Source organism: Anser cygnoides, chromosome Z (genome assembly GCF_040182565.1).
Source record: "Anser cygnoides isolate HZ-2024a breed goose chromosome Z, Taihu_goose_T2T_genome, whole genome shotgun sequence".
NCBI classification, from domain to species: Eukaryota; Metazoa; Chordata; class Aves; order Anseriformes; family Anatidae; genus Anser; species Anser cygnoides.
The window spans coordinates 28,685,777-28,699,873 of record NC_089912.1 but is presented as its reverse complement, the minus strand read 5'-3'; the positions used below and the strand labels follow the sequence as shown (position 1 = coordinate 28,699,873).

The 14,097-nt window shown below is 40.5% G+C and overlaps 1 protein-coding gene across 1 annotated transcript in view; it reads right to left on the bottom strand.

Moving 5' to 3' along the window:
• Positions 1–12,597, bottom strand: part of CAMK4 (calcium/calmodulin dependent protein kinase IV) — a 157,093-nt gene extending 144,496 nt beyond the window's left edge. The window contains exons 1-2 of the mRNA XM_066987845.1: positions 12,464–12,597; positions 10,704–10,919 (exon numbers count right to left, since the gene is read on the bottom strand). Of these exons, the coding sequence (XP_066843946.1) occupies positions 10,704–10,919; positions 12,464–12,585 (338 nt within the window). The 5' untranslated portion in view covers positions 12,586–12,597. The remainder of the gene's footprint in view (positions 1–10,703; positions 10,920–12,463) is intronic.
• Between the last annotated feature and the right edge of the window lie 1,500 nt (positions 12,598–14,097).

Here is a 14,097-nt window from a genome sequence, read left to right as displayed (position 1 = left end):
GAGATCTCACATGTTTTTTTATTTCATTCATTCACGACAGCAAAATTGCTCACTGAATATAGGTTATTTAGATTAAAATGGAAACCCTAGATTTCATTTCTGAGCTAATCTCAACTTCTTTACAAGAATTTGTTATCTGTTAGTGTCAGTGATTGTTTTTTTTTTTTCTTTTTTTTATATATGAAAAAATGCCAACAAGCTATTCAAAATTTGTCATGACTGATATGATTGACAAACTCCCTCTGTCACAGAATGCTCTGCTACCGCATTAGAAAACAAAATCAAAACATACATAGAACCTTTTTTGTTTATGCAATATTCAGTTCTCCAAAAGTTTGTGGAACAATCCGGGTCATCTGCATGATTAAAAACACACACACAAAAAAATAATATTTTAAGATGTAGTATGATTTCATAAAGGCAATGAACCTGGTAGATATGGATATGTTTTAAAGATTAAAGATAGAATATAAGTAACAGTATTGATATGTTCATGATATCCTCAGCTCAGAAGAATCTATGAATACTTTCAAGAAGGAAAAAGTATTCAGAGGGAAAGAAAATTGTTCTAAAATATGATTCTTCCTTAAACCCGAGCAACTGCTTTTTCCAAGAAGCCTGGAGAAAAGCCAGAGGAGAGATGCATCACTTGGTTCTAGTGGGGAGAATTTGGAGAAAAGGACTGAGGAGATGACATCAGCTCTGAGGTAAAGTTGCAATTCTGGCACCTTATCCACAACATATGGATGCTCACAGTGAGCTACGCGTCTGAGCAGAGACTATACATTTGTTCAAGGGTTTAAATTTTGATATTGCTATTTTTGAGGCTATGCATTTGGAATGTTGGGCTTGTTTTGCCAGTGCTTTATCCCCAGAAAAGCCGTGATAAATAGATAGTAAACCATCAAAGAGCAACACATTTTATAAATATATACTTTTATTTATTTATTTGTTTATTTTCCCCTCAGATGGGTTGTTATTTTCTTTATCTTTTGATTTTCATGTTATGATTCTAGAATTCTAGCAGTGATAGCTGCATATGTGAAAAGAAGAGTACTTAACAAGCTGCAGCATTAAGTTGTTCAGACAATTACTTCACTTGTGTTAGAATTAACATTCAGTTCTGACCATGTAGTTTGGTGGTTCATGCCAAATAATTACTCTCCTGTTATTTCGTGTGGATGAAATTCAAAGAAAATGTAAGTTTTGCTTGTTACAGACTGAATGGTCTCTTCCAAGGTCATAATGCAGGGTCACCTATCTTTAGAATTATTTTACAAGGAAAGCAACTCTGCCTTGGAAATCTGTTCTCAGAACAACAGATGCAAATATTGATGGTTCTTGACACTTGGTGTGTTTTAAGTGATAGTAACCTATGGCAGTAACTATACCATTTTTGTTTACATTCCGTAACAAAAACATACATTAGTAATGGGTATTGTTATAGTGTTGTATCACCACCACTCCATCTTTCTGTTTTAAACACTATGTAGTCTAAGAAATTGAGGACACACGATGCATATGCTTATCGAACATCCCACACTGGAAAATGTTCTAGAAAATCTCATCCTCAATGATCTTTCCTATTGCACCATCCTAATAGATCTTAAAAAACAGAGCTAACCCAGGAGAAATGCAGGCTTCCACGTACACAGCCACAACCCTCCCTCACTGCCCAGTAGCCTCAGGGGAAATGTCATTCTGCCCTAAAGACACATAATCCTCAGCAGATCCAGTACATCTGGTCTGCTGCAAAGCATGCTGCCAGCCAGGATATCACTCTGACCTGCACCTTCCCTACTAAACCTGGTCACAGCAAAAAATGAACTAGCTCCCAGAATAGGTCTTATTTCCCAGGTTAGAAAGAGCTGGGAAAGTGTCACAGGCAACAATCTAGGGCCTTGGAGAGGAGAAAGAAAGATGTGCATTTCTCTTGACTTGTTTGGAAGTTTCCAGACATTTAAAAACTAACATGGGTAAACTGGAAAAATGCATCCTGTGTGCTTCTGTCTCTGAAAAGACCTTTTGCAACGCTGAGATAGAAAAGTAAGGCAAAGGCGACAACAAGAAAAAAACGTGCTTCCACAATACAAACAACCCTACATGATATGCCATCTTACATATCACAGAGCTGCTGCCTCAGATTCCAAAACCCAACACAGCAAAGTAACTTAGAAGATAAGTTTAGTTTTTAAGAACAGGAACGGGTAAGTTAAAATGCATTTTCTGGTGGTTACTGATTCGCTGAAAACTCTGGCAATGCAAGGCCAAATGAAGGATCACTAACAACATGTGGAAGAGTATTTCCAAGGTATCAATGAGTGTTTGTAAAAGCTGTCATTCTTATACATTTTTTAAAATGGGGGAGACAGGAAAACTGTAAATACTGAAAAAGACATTAGACAAACCAAAAACTAAAAGCAACATCATTATTAAAAAAATATATAAATATAAATAAAAAATAAAATATAAAAGCATATAAAAATAAAAATAAAAAATAAAAAATATAAAAGCATATAAAAACATAAAAGCAACATCATTATTAAAAAAAAATATTATGGCATATTTGCCTACCCTTTTTCAAATAATTATCACTACACTGTAAAAAGATTATTCCTTCTGAAATTAATGACTCTTTTCAGATAATAAAGGTCTGCTTATTGTGAAGAGAGAAAGCAGAACTGGTAAGAACTCCTAAATGGAGAAATCAATAGTAAATATGTAGTTTATAGGCCTAAATTCTGTTTCACCGTGAAAGCACAAAGGATTACATTTTTTTCTTTTTATGCAATAGTAACTCCTAAGATTCATAATTGTTGAACCTACACAGATGAAAGAAATATTCCAATCTTTGCACTTTTTATTTTTTTTTGACACAACATTTCTTATTAGCAGGTTGCTTTCCCAAAGCCAGGCCAGCCTTCTGGGTAGCCTAATATTACACAAAAATCATTTGTCTTTACTGTGAAAAGACAGCTCAGCTACTTGGACTATACACACAAGATGACTACTTTTTTTAGTTCCAATTGACCTTTTCAGACAGTATTCAGTGAGATAAAATTTCTCCAATCTGAGTGTCTTACAGTCTCTGGAGAGGATAGCTAGCCCCTCCTAGCAAGCATTTGGATGCACGTGTAACAGCAAACAGCGAGTATTCTTTCACAGGCTACCATACATAATTGAAAACAAGTGTTTTGAAATGTGGCTATTTGCTATGTAAGCAAGCATTTAAACATCTGTTACCCATAGAATTCTGCCGCTTTTTTTTTTTTTTTTTTTACAATCATTACAATTCCTTGCACAATACCATGTATACTCAGACACACACCTAAAAATGGACAGTGGAATGAGCAGATATTTACCCCTTCTACAACAGGACTTCAGTAAGTTTACCTGTCTTCCATCTAAAATCATTTAAGCATTTCATACAGTCACACTTAGGCAAATGTTTTCAACTGAACTTGAAAATACTTATTCAATTTCACATATACTGTTTCTGTACCGAGCTACAAGAACAACTTTGTTATATCTGGCCCCTTGCAGCCTACTGTAATGTTTTTCAAATATGACATATTCTTGTATTAACACAAATTATGTCATTACTTTCAACTCCTAAAAGCTGTGTGTGCAAAAAATTTCTACAGTATTCTTGAGAGTACTTAGTTCAAGAGCTATTCATTTTCTCCATTAGAAATACATTTTTTAATTAAAAAGAAGAGAAGCAAAACCAATGAAAAAGATGTATAGGGGCTGAAGGAATAAGTAACTGAAAATAAAGAAAAAATAGTTCAAAAAGTGATGTCATAGAACTGTTAAGAACTCTTTTTTAAGTTCAAGAAAGCTGTGAAAATTATACAGAATGATCATCTACTTATTTCAGCTATTCAAAGCTGCTCCAGCACTCATTTTGTAGAAAAAAAAAATGTTAATGGCTCAATTTATTGGCAGAACAATGCACTCACTACACAGACTAATAAGAGTACAGAGGTAACGCAATACTCTGCCAGGACTAACTATTCTTTCACTGCCCACTCTATGCACTAAATTTTCATTAACGTATGTTCCCCGTAGCTAAAAAGTTAATTAAAATTGGAATAGAAGGACATTGACCTGAGCATTATGTTGAATGTGTGATACCATAAGCATTCTATTGTTATCTTGCAGATTAACTATTTAGATTCAAATACAGTATCACTAAGACATATAATCTAGGTATGCATTAGCTCGTAGTACAGTGCAGTAGGAAAGCAACAATGGAACAGATCTTGTCAATGTGGTAATATCAACATATCAACTTTCTGCAGTTTTTACTTCAGACTAGCTGCAACCTGCTCCTGTGAACTGAGTGTTCACAAGACGATAGAGTGAATTAAGTGCTCCTGAACTGTCTTCTGAGCCTGTTACATTCAGTCTGCTCTGTGCACACCAAGAGCCCCCATGATGATGAGCAAGGCATGGTGTGAGGGAATAACTGAGACTTTTGTTTCAAAAACTTCACTCATGATCCAAATTAAAATTTCAGTATAGATGGATCCACAAATTACCCTTTAAAAAAAATGGTGCAATATAACATTAAAAATAAAATTGCAATGCTTCTGTAAATGAAAGCATGAAATACATGCTCTCATCAGTAGTCTATTTTGGTTCATATTTAGAAGAAGAAAAGCTTATTTAAAATATACTATTTTTGAAATAATACAGGTAGGACTTAGACAAAATAATACTGCTTGTGCTAAAGAAAAAACGTTACCTGAGTATCTGTTTATTTTCAGAGGTAACAGGACAATTTCTTTCACACAACCAACTAACCATTAACCTATTCCTAGAAGGCATTAGGCTATGGCAGATTTAGCTTCTCTGATGTGACTAGCCACAAGCATTGACAGATAAACATTTTATCCACAGTAGATAGAATCAGCAAACCTATTTTCCATCATTTCAAGATGGAAGCAATGCCTCAATCACAGCATGAAAAGGAATCAGATATACACATAAGCCATTGTAAAAAATGTGTATTTTATCATCTATTTTCTAAGTCCCAGTGAAGCAGGTGCTGAGTTAGCAGTTCAAAGAAATTCTCCTAGATGAAGGAGAACAAGAGTTTTGCCACAAATCCCAACTGTACAGGAATTTAAACAACAGTCTGTAATATTTAGACAGAGTTATTTTTTAGACAAGTATCTAAGTATCTAAGACCAGTATTTGGACAACAAGAGTTAATAACAACCTTCCATGGCAAGGTTACTTTTTTTTTTCTCCAAAATACCTGCCCATTTTCCTGCATTATTAGAGACCCTTAGGTGAAATGGTATGTCTATTCTCAAATTGTTTTTATTTATAGAATGGTAGAGGAAATTTTCTTTACTTGTTTCTTCAACACCTATTTTTTTAGTTCTGAATCAAACTACTGAACTGAACAAGATGCAAAGAAGAAAATACTCTCCCTTCACCGAATAAGGAGATTTAGTTGTCAAAATGTGGGTTATTACCATGACAAGTTCTGGTTCCTGGTACCAACTGCATGCATTTCACCCTGGACACTGGGTTGAGAAGCTATAGAGCTTCTATAGAAAGAATTCACTGTTGGATATAATTTTTTGTTTACAACTCTCTGTAGGTCAACATGCATTTTAATAGTGACTGAAAACATGCCCCAACCCACCCCCTGCTCTCCCCCTTTAGAGCATCATTTCACTTCACAAAAATTTCTCTGATGTCCTCTTTTTGGCCAAATTAACATTGGACTGTCTTCTCCATAAGAGCATAGCTTTAATAGAAGAGGCAAAGCCCATGTTCACCATGGAAGAGCCTGTTGTCACATGTTTAAGATATTTTTCAAGGAGAAAGATGAGACAAATCCCTTCAAGTGGAAAAGATGTGAAAATCTTCAACTAGACCTGGTGCAATGCATGAAGGCAATTCTCCATGTCCACCTACCTCCATATGCCTTGGCCAGCACCCACAAGGACTCCATGTCCTGTCTTACTCCTATCTTCTTACCTCAAGCAAAGTCCCAGTAGTTGTGTGACCAAGGTCACAACAATGCTAAGCAAGGCCTCAGACCCTCATCTTCAACAACCTTCCCTACTAGCTGATGAGCAGGAACTACCTGCATGAAAACGCTTACTGCTCATCCACAGATGTGAGCTGCCAGGGTAACAAGCAAGCTGCAATAAGTGGCACTATATGACCTGGGCAGAGGCAAATCTACCCATGCAGTTCGTGCTCAGAGATGATTCTCCATGTGGAATTCTTAATGTGGTTTAGCAAAGCAGCCCTCCCACCCCCACACACACATACACGCACAAATTTTTAGACAGCTAGCACCGGGTACTATCAGCAGCACTCGTGTCTCCCTACAAAATCCTCAAGCCCAGTACTGAAAGTCACAAACAAGTAAGAAGTGCTGCTGAAGAAGGGAGTGACCTACTTTAAATGCATCCCAATGAAAAATGAGCAAGTATTTTTCAAAGTGAGCATGGCAAACAGTCTGTATAACAAACGACTGTTGAGATGGACAGAAAAAAAGTCCCACTTTCTATTTTTTTTTTAATGAAGGAATGGAAGGGAAAATAACTGGCACACCTTCAAAGCAAAAACTGTTTGAACTTCAAAGCATTAAGTGCAAAAGCAACCCATTTCTATAAAATGAAGCTTATACAAAGGATTTGTCTGATTTCATCTACTGCTGCCATTGCAAAGGTAGATGCTACTATGTCAGCATTCATAAACAGGATTGACAGACTAAGAAATGTCATCCTGCACACTGAAATCTCGAGTTTAAACCACTCTTTGGTTTTAAACTCTCTGTGCTCAGAACTCTTCAAGGACATTCAGCTCACACTGTCAATTCAAAGTTGCAAGTACCAAGCACCTTTCAGTTTCAGGTCCTCAGCAAGGATCACACAACTAAGTAAAATGTAACCTTGGAAGATCCTGACTCCTTACACACACAAAAAAGCTGTGACTTTTGAGTTTGTTTGTTTGTTTGTTTGTTTTAATCTTATTTAAGAAACTAAAAGAAAACCGCAAGTATTTTGGTAGTAGATACTTCCAACTGCACTTGACCATTTAATAGATCTGCAGCATGCCTACAATAACAGTGTTAGTTTCAACTCAAATGATTGTGAAGTTTGGCACAGTAAGGCAAAAGAGAGAGCATAATAAGAAAAACATTTACTAAAATTCCAACAAAGCAAAATTTTTGTAATATGGATGAGTATCAAAACATTTTTTACTGAATATTCTCTTCCTTCAAATAATACTGTTATGCTAATCCTGATTTCGGAAACACTGTACCAAATGATTTAGCATTGGCTATACAAAGCTAACAAAAGATTTTAGTCTTTAAAGAATGTACAGGCTTAGAACCTAAAATTATTAAAATCTTTTTCCAAGAGAGTGTAGAAAATAAGCTTTCAGCTGAAATAGACTCTGAACAAAACTCAAAAATCCAAAACTCATCAATGCTGTCACTTTCAGGGAAGTAACAATCTTCCTAAAACAAAGACAAAAATGTCATTTTTACAGTGTTTTGGAAATGTACTAAAGGGAAGATGAACAGGCAAACATTGAGTAAGCCATCCTGGGTCAAAGTAAAAGTCTGTCTCAGCCAGAATACTGTCTCTAACAGTGGCCAAACACAGAAGAAAATGAATAGAGCAAACTTATGTCAATACTGTCAAAGAATATTGTCACAACACTGAAAAACTTACAGTTCAATAATCAGTATATTTTTTTATTAGCAGTCTGAAAGGATTTCCCTAGTGTAAACTTGCCTGACTGCTTATTGAACCAAGGTAAGTTTTCAGCATCCGCAGTATCCAGTGGCCATGAGATCCACCACTTAAATACGCCCTGTGCTGAAATGGTCTTAACTCCAGTTGTTCATCTTTGACTTGCTAGCTTTGCTTGATGCCCCAAAGAAAACGTCCAACCAGGTATTCCATGGCATATACATACCCCAAATCTGTCTTAGCCTCACTATAGGGTTTACAAGGAAAAGAAAACAGATACCAACCTTTTATTTGGAGGATTTTTAATCACTAGGGTGCACAGAGCCAGTACTTTCATAAAGCTGTAAATTGCAACTGTAACAATTCAATCAGATTTCATCTTTCTATGTGCAGCTTAATACTTTCTCCCCTAGCCCCATGTGCATTTATTCATCTAAACTGAATTTCACCTGCCATTTAAATGTCCTTTCAGTCCAGTAATGTCTTTCTCCAATACTTCATATTGTCTTTAAAAACCCCCAATAAGCAAATATCACTCTCCAGCCCCTTATGTATGAGTGTTTTGAGCAGCATGGCCCACTGAACTAATCCCTGTGGAACCCCACTGTTGAAAGCCAACTCATTACTCCTAGCCAAGCTTTTAGGCTTTTTCCTGCTAGCAGGAGCTTCCTCCTCTTCTCTCCTTTTCTCCCATGACTCCTTAGTTGGTCACACAAGAAAGAACTACTGGCTGCCACGGCTTAAGGATTTGCCAGGCACACTCTGTGGAAAGGGCACTCCCATACTGGGCAACTGCTGTCCAAATACATGTCTTTTCAGTCTAACAGAAGACATCTTCCAGTCCCTGTGCTTGTTAAAGACATTTCATGATAGTACCACTTGTTACTTATTTTAGTTTATTATTTCAACTTACTGCATCTAACAGGATGATATGCCCACATTTTTCAGCCTGACCCAGATATGTTTTCACCATCACTAACCTAAGCACTGTGTATTCTTTGTAGATGTACTCAAAATCACCTCCAACATTAAAAGGTTGGAGACAAGATTACCAAGAGGATACAACACAATTTTATATTACACTTAGGAGCCAAGAGGAATTGTTGGATATCTTTTGGATTTGCTGAGACACACCTGAGCTGCTAGAGGGGTCTGAGATATGCAGCATCACTCTGGATGCTAGCATATAATGCATGGATCTCTGGGACAGCCTTAGGATCTGTGGACAGAGGTCTTGCTGCCAAATCCTGGAGTACAGAGTGTGCACCCCTCTGAGTTCTTCTTGCTCCCATACCTACCCCACGGTTTTTGTTTAAGATGGTTCTTATCTCCTATTTTCTTCCTACTTTTATTTGAAGTCTAATTTCCTGGTTCCATCCAATAGCACAGCAGGTTTAGTGGCTTACTTCTCTGCACTGGTAGGGTGTGGTCATTTCTTATCCAAACCTTCTGTTGGGGTTTCAGCATCTACTGTCTCACCTTGCGAGGTAGAAAAACCCACTGTACTGCAGCTTTCGTTGATTCTGCCTTCCTCAGACAGGAAAGTTCACATTTTTTACCCCTCCTCCCAAGCTACAGAATAAATACATGATGCATCAGCGATACAGACTCTTCAAAAATTAAGCCCACAATCTCTGGTAGGCATGCTAAAAGGACTCTTGATAGCCCATAGATAGCAGTATCAATACAGGTGGCAGAGTTGCTACCTACTGCTCTTGCTCAGCAGCACACACTTCTGTGTTAATTCTGAAAACAAAACCAACATGACTATTTCCTCCTTTACGTTTTTATGTTCCTGCATAGGTGTGCAGTGAAGCACAAGAAGGAAAAGGGTACACAATCCCATGCCTATTTAAATGTGGCTAGCATGAGTAGCAATAGTGGCAAAAAGGTAGCAGCAAATGCTTGAGACCTGGCCAGCAAGTGAAGAACAATGCTATATTGTGTTCCTACAGCCTTTCCTACCCCCGCTAGTTACAGTATGGCAAGCACAGGTGTTCTTTGTAGGAGTACCTCTCATTGCAGGTCCTTCCTGCAAAAATTCTGTACTGAGGCAACCATGTTATTACCTGCAGATTTCCTATTGTCATCCAGGATTTTAATAATTGATTGTTGTCAAAATTAACAATTGCTGTTATCTACTGATTTACCAACTAAAATAGTCTAGTGTGAGACCCATAATGAAACTTTCATTTTCCTCTTTTTTCTTTTAGAACATGTTATTTTCTACCCAAAAATGCAGCATAAACCAACAACTGTGTTTAGAGAGGGAAAACTGCACATCAGGTAAAGGTGACAGCATCTTATGCAGGGGTTCAGTTTGGAAAAAAAAAAAAAAAGAGGAAGGAAAGGAGCAACTGAGCACTTGGGACTTTTAACTTGCCATGCAGAAGCATCAGGGCAGTAGAGCAGAATTCATGAATGAATGTGTACCAGCTCATTCACCTGTGCTGCGCTCCAATGGAGTGGCTCTGCTTGCAGAGGCCTAATCACGGCTCCTGTCTTGGGTGGGAGTTTTGTCAGCCCGAGGTCTGGGGGTGCTGGCATGGCGGCAGGGGCAAAAGCTCTCGCATGAAGCGAGGCTGTGAACAGGCAGGCATTTTAGGGCTCTCAGAGCGATGCCGGCCACCCCCCCGATGCAGAACTGGGTCTGGGCAACCTGGCTAACGCAGAGCTGCTCGCGTGGACCCGCGCTTGCCGAAAGGGTCTGACGCCTTCCCATGGGAACCACCGGTTTATTTGGAGGGGGTCTGCAGATCGCGACCCCTAGGAGGCATCGTGTCCCTCCCGCATGCCGCCAGACCCAGCGCGCCCCCCCGGTGCCGCTCACGCCCGCCGAAGTTTGGCAGCTCCCGAGGAGGCAGCGCTGCGGTGCCGGCCCGGAGGGGACCCCGACACAGCCGTCCCCCCATCCCCGTCCCCATCCCCGTCCCCTTCCCGGTCCCCGTCCCCAGCCCGCCTCCTCACCGTCCCAGCTCGGACTCCAGCTCGAAGTAGTGGGCCAGGGTGTCCTTGTTGGAGCCGTCGATCCAGTAGTCGGGCGCGGCGCCCCCGGGGCGGCCGGCGGCCGCAGAGCCCGAGGAGGAGGAGGACGATGAGGAGGACGAGGAGGAGGAAGAGGAGGGCATGGTGACTTTCAGCATGCCGGGACGCCAGGCGGGGCTGCCCCCTCCTCCGCACCGGCTGCAGGAAGCAGAGCGATAAGGCTGCTGGCGGCGGCACCTCCTCGTCTCCCTCCCTCTCCGCTTCCCTCCCTCCCTCTCCCTTCTTCCTCCTCCTCTTCCTCCTCCTCCCTCCCCGCCGGGCCGGGCCGGGCTGGAGCAGAGGCGGCGGCAGCGGCTCCCCCCAGCCCCGGGGGGGTGGGGGGTGGGGGGGGGGGGGCGGGCGGCAGGGGGCTGCCGTACGGAGCCGCCCCGGGGCGGGGGTCGCGGAGCACGGAGCCGCCCACGGGCGCCCCCAGGCCCGACCCAATTTGGGGAGAACTTGAGGAAGGGAGAGGCACCGGCACGGGGGCGGGGAAGAGCCCGGGGGGGAACAGACCGGGAAGGATGCGCAGCCCGTGAGGCACCGGGGGTGCTGCTCCGTTTTCCCGGTTCCAGGTGTGGGATCGGTGGTCGTGGGGCGATAAGGGAGCTGGGAAGGTGCCCTGACTGCGTCTGCTCTGGTTTGGGGGAAGTGGGTGTGGAGGAAGATCCTGGGCAAAAATTAATAGCGGTGGGAAAGAGCTCAAACACGGTGTCCAAGCCGGTAGAAGGCAAAAAATAGGGCTTCCCTTCCCACCGCTGAACTAAAAGAAGCCATAAAGAAATAAAATTTCCGTGCTGCAATGGCATTCTTAACAGGTTTTGGAATCTGCAGCTTATGAGATGCATGCAAATATATTTTATTACTGCCTGCAAAAACCTTAGCCAGAAGTGCCTATATACGGGCTGTTGCTGTTGGTATCGTGGTGGCATAAAGCAGCAGCAGTTGTGTGTGCCTCGCATGCATAGTATGCCAGATCAATCCTACTCACATCCTCTCCATGCTATTACACCCACTCTTACTGTCATGCAAGCACAGGCAGGAGGTAAAATGGACCATATGCAAGCCTGTGCAGCCGAAGTGACAGAAGTATTGTCCTCTAATTTTCAACCACAATCCGCTAGCCTGTTTTTAAACACTGTATCCTTGCTCAGACAAACCACGGTATCCTGTTCAGTGTTGTGCTGACTCAAGTATGTTAATATTTCCCAGCCTGTTTCGTTTTGTTTTCCCCCTACAAACAAGTCTGTCTATTATTGTTCCCTAGCTTCCTTCCAGAACTGGGGAACAAGCAATATTAATTTTGAATCTCCTAATTCCTCAAAGACCTAATAAATAAATAAATTTATATAAATAATAACAAAAAAAGCTCTTATTGATAATCTTTCTACTATCTCAACAAGATAATAGAAAAAAATATATGCTAATCTGGTCTTTGGTACTGGTAGGAAAGGATAAAAGAGATAAATGAGATAGACAAGAGAGAGATAATGCCCTTTCCTCTCAAGTTGATTTTCTGCTGTTTTAAAATTACTATGGAGATCCCCATCACGATTTGAGATTTTATCATTTTCAAATTAAGATTGGGAAAGCAGCAATAAAGTAACCCAAAGTCCTGTTTTGCAAACCAAGTTTTTTTGCAAGCCATTTTAACAGGAACTCCAAGCCTCCCTTTAGACCGAGTGTGGGCCCTGAGCACCTACCGCAGCTGGGCTGTGATCAGCCCCATAGCAGCAGAGAGGCAGCCTTCCCACTGCTCCTCATGCCTTCTCCAAACTCCCCAGCTCACTCCATCTCTTCTGGTCAACACAGAACTTTTCCTCATAAAGCTTTGGTTGCTAGGTGACATTTCCTCCTCTTTTCTTACAGTATTTCCTGACACATCTCCTGGGAGCAGAAATAGTCACTGATCATGAAAATCGCGCACAGACACAAAAGAGCCAATTGGCAAAATAGAAAGCATCCATATAAAATATCATATTTTTTAGTCAAATGTCTGACATGTTCTGTAATACAAAAGGTACACATATTCCTGATATTCCTGTTTGTGGTTTTGTTTCATTTTGGTTTGTTTGTTTTGTTTTGCTTATCAGTTTTAAGGTTTATCCAGGTATCTGCACTCAGATTTGTATCCCAGATGTTCTAGATATACTTTATCTTGGGCCTTTATGTGTTAACAGCATAGCACAAGGGATTTATTTACTTATTTTTGTGCTGGGCCAGCTATGTGGAACTGGATGATCTTCAGAGGCCCCTTCCAACCCAAACCATACTATGTGAGAGGCATTTGACTTTCCTTAAAATACTTCCTCAGCATGATTTGGATCACACCATGCTGACAAGCTAGTGCTTTAAAACTGACTAGACCTTATTCTCTGGAGCCCCACTTCCTTAAAAAAATAAAATAACAGTACGTAAATATGCAATTAAAGAGAGTCTTCAGGTTGCACTTTGCATGTGACCAGCATATGAATGCCTTCCTCAGTCTTCAGAGAGCCAGTGGCAGCATTTCTAATGTGCAGTGCTCCACTCATCTCCGAGCTATGCTGACAATCTGAAGATTTGCACTGTCATTACTCGACATGAGACTAAACAATGGAGAAAACCTCATTTATGTGTTTGTGTGTGTGAAATTTTATTTTGGAGCCACAAATACCATAATTTTCCTGCCAGCAAACTGAGGTTATGAGCTCAGAGGAAAAAAAGCAGGTCAAGGAGGCATGCAACTTTTGCAGAGGAGGCAGTTTTTATGAACACAAAAACATGTACAAGAGATGTCCAAATTCCTGCCCCTGTCCTACCACCCACAAATTAAACTGAAAGAAGGAAGTTAATCTAGTGTGCTGGTGGAGATGGGGTCAGTAATCTTTCTGCCCTTCCAGTGGCTGTGGTTTTGTTTTGTGAATACTCATGTCCTTTTATATAGACATCACTGCGTCAGATGGAAGCAGTACACACTTTACAGCATATCCTTCAAAAATAAATACAGGACAAGAACCTTTTAAACTTGGCTTCTGACATTTTTGTACAATTCAAGTAGCTAGACCTTTGGTAGAAACACAAAAAGAAAATTCTTTACAGAGTTTTGAATAGGTTGTTCACAGTTTATGGGCACCATTTAAAAGAGTAGCATGTTAGCCTTGCCAGCCTAGGCTAGCATTTTTTCCTGAACAAACTGTCTTGAACCAGCATACATCTTCAAGGTACTTAAAAAATATTTGTTTGTCCATTATATGCTTTTTAAAAGGTATTGTGGTTGCTTATTGAAGGTATGTGCTGTCCACATCTGTTTTAGAGTACATAGACACACAAAATAACAAAACTCTCAGACTGTGTC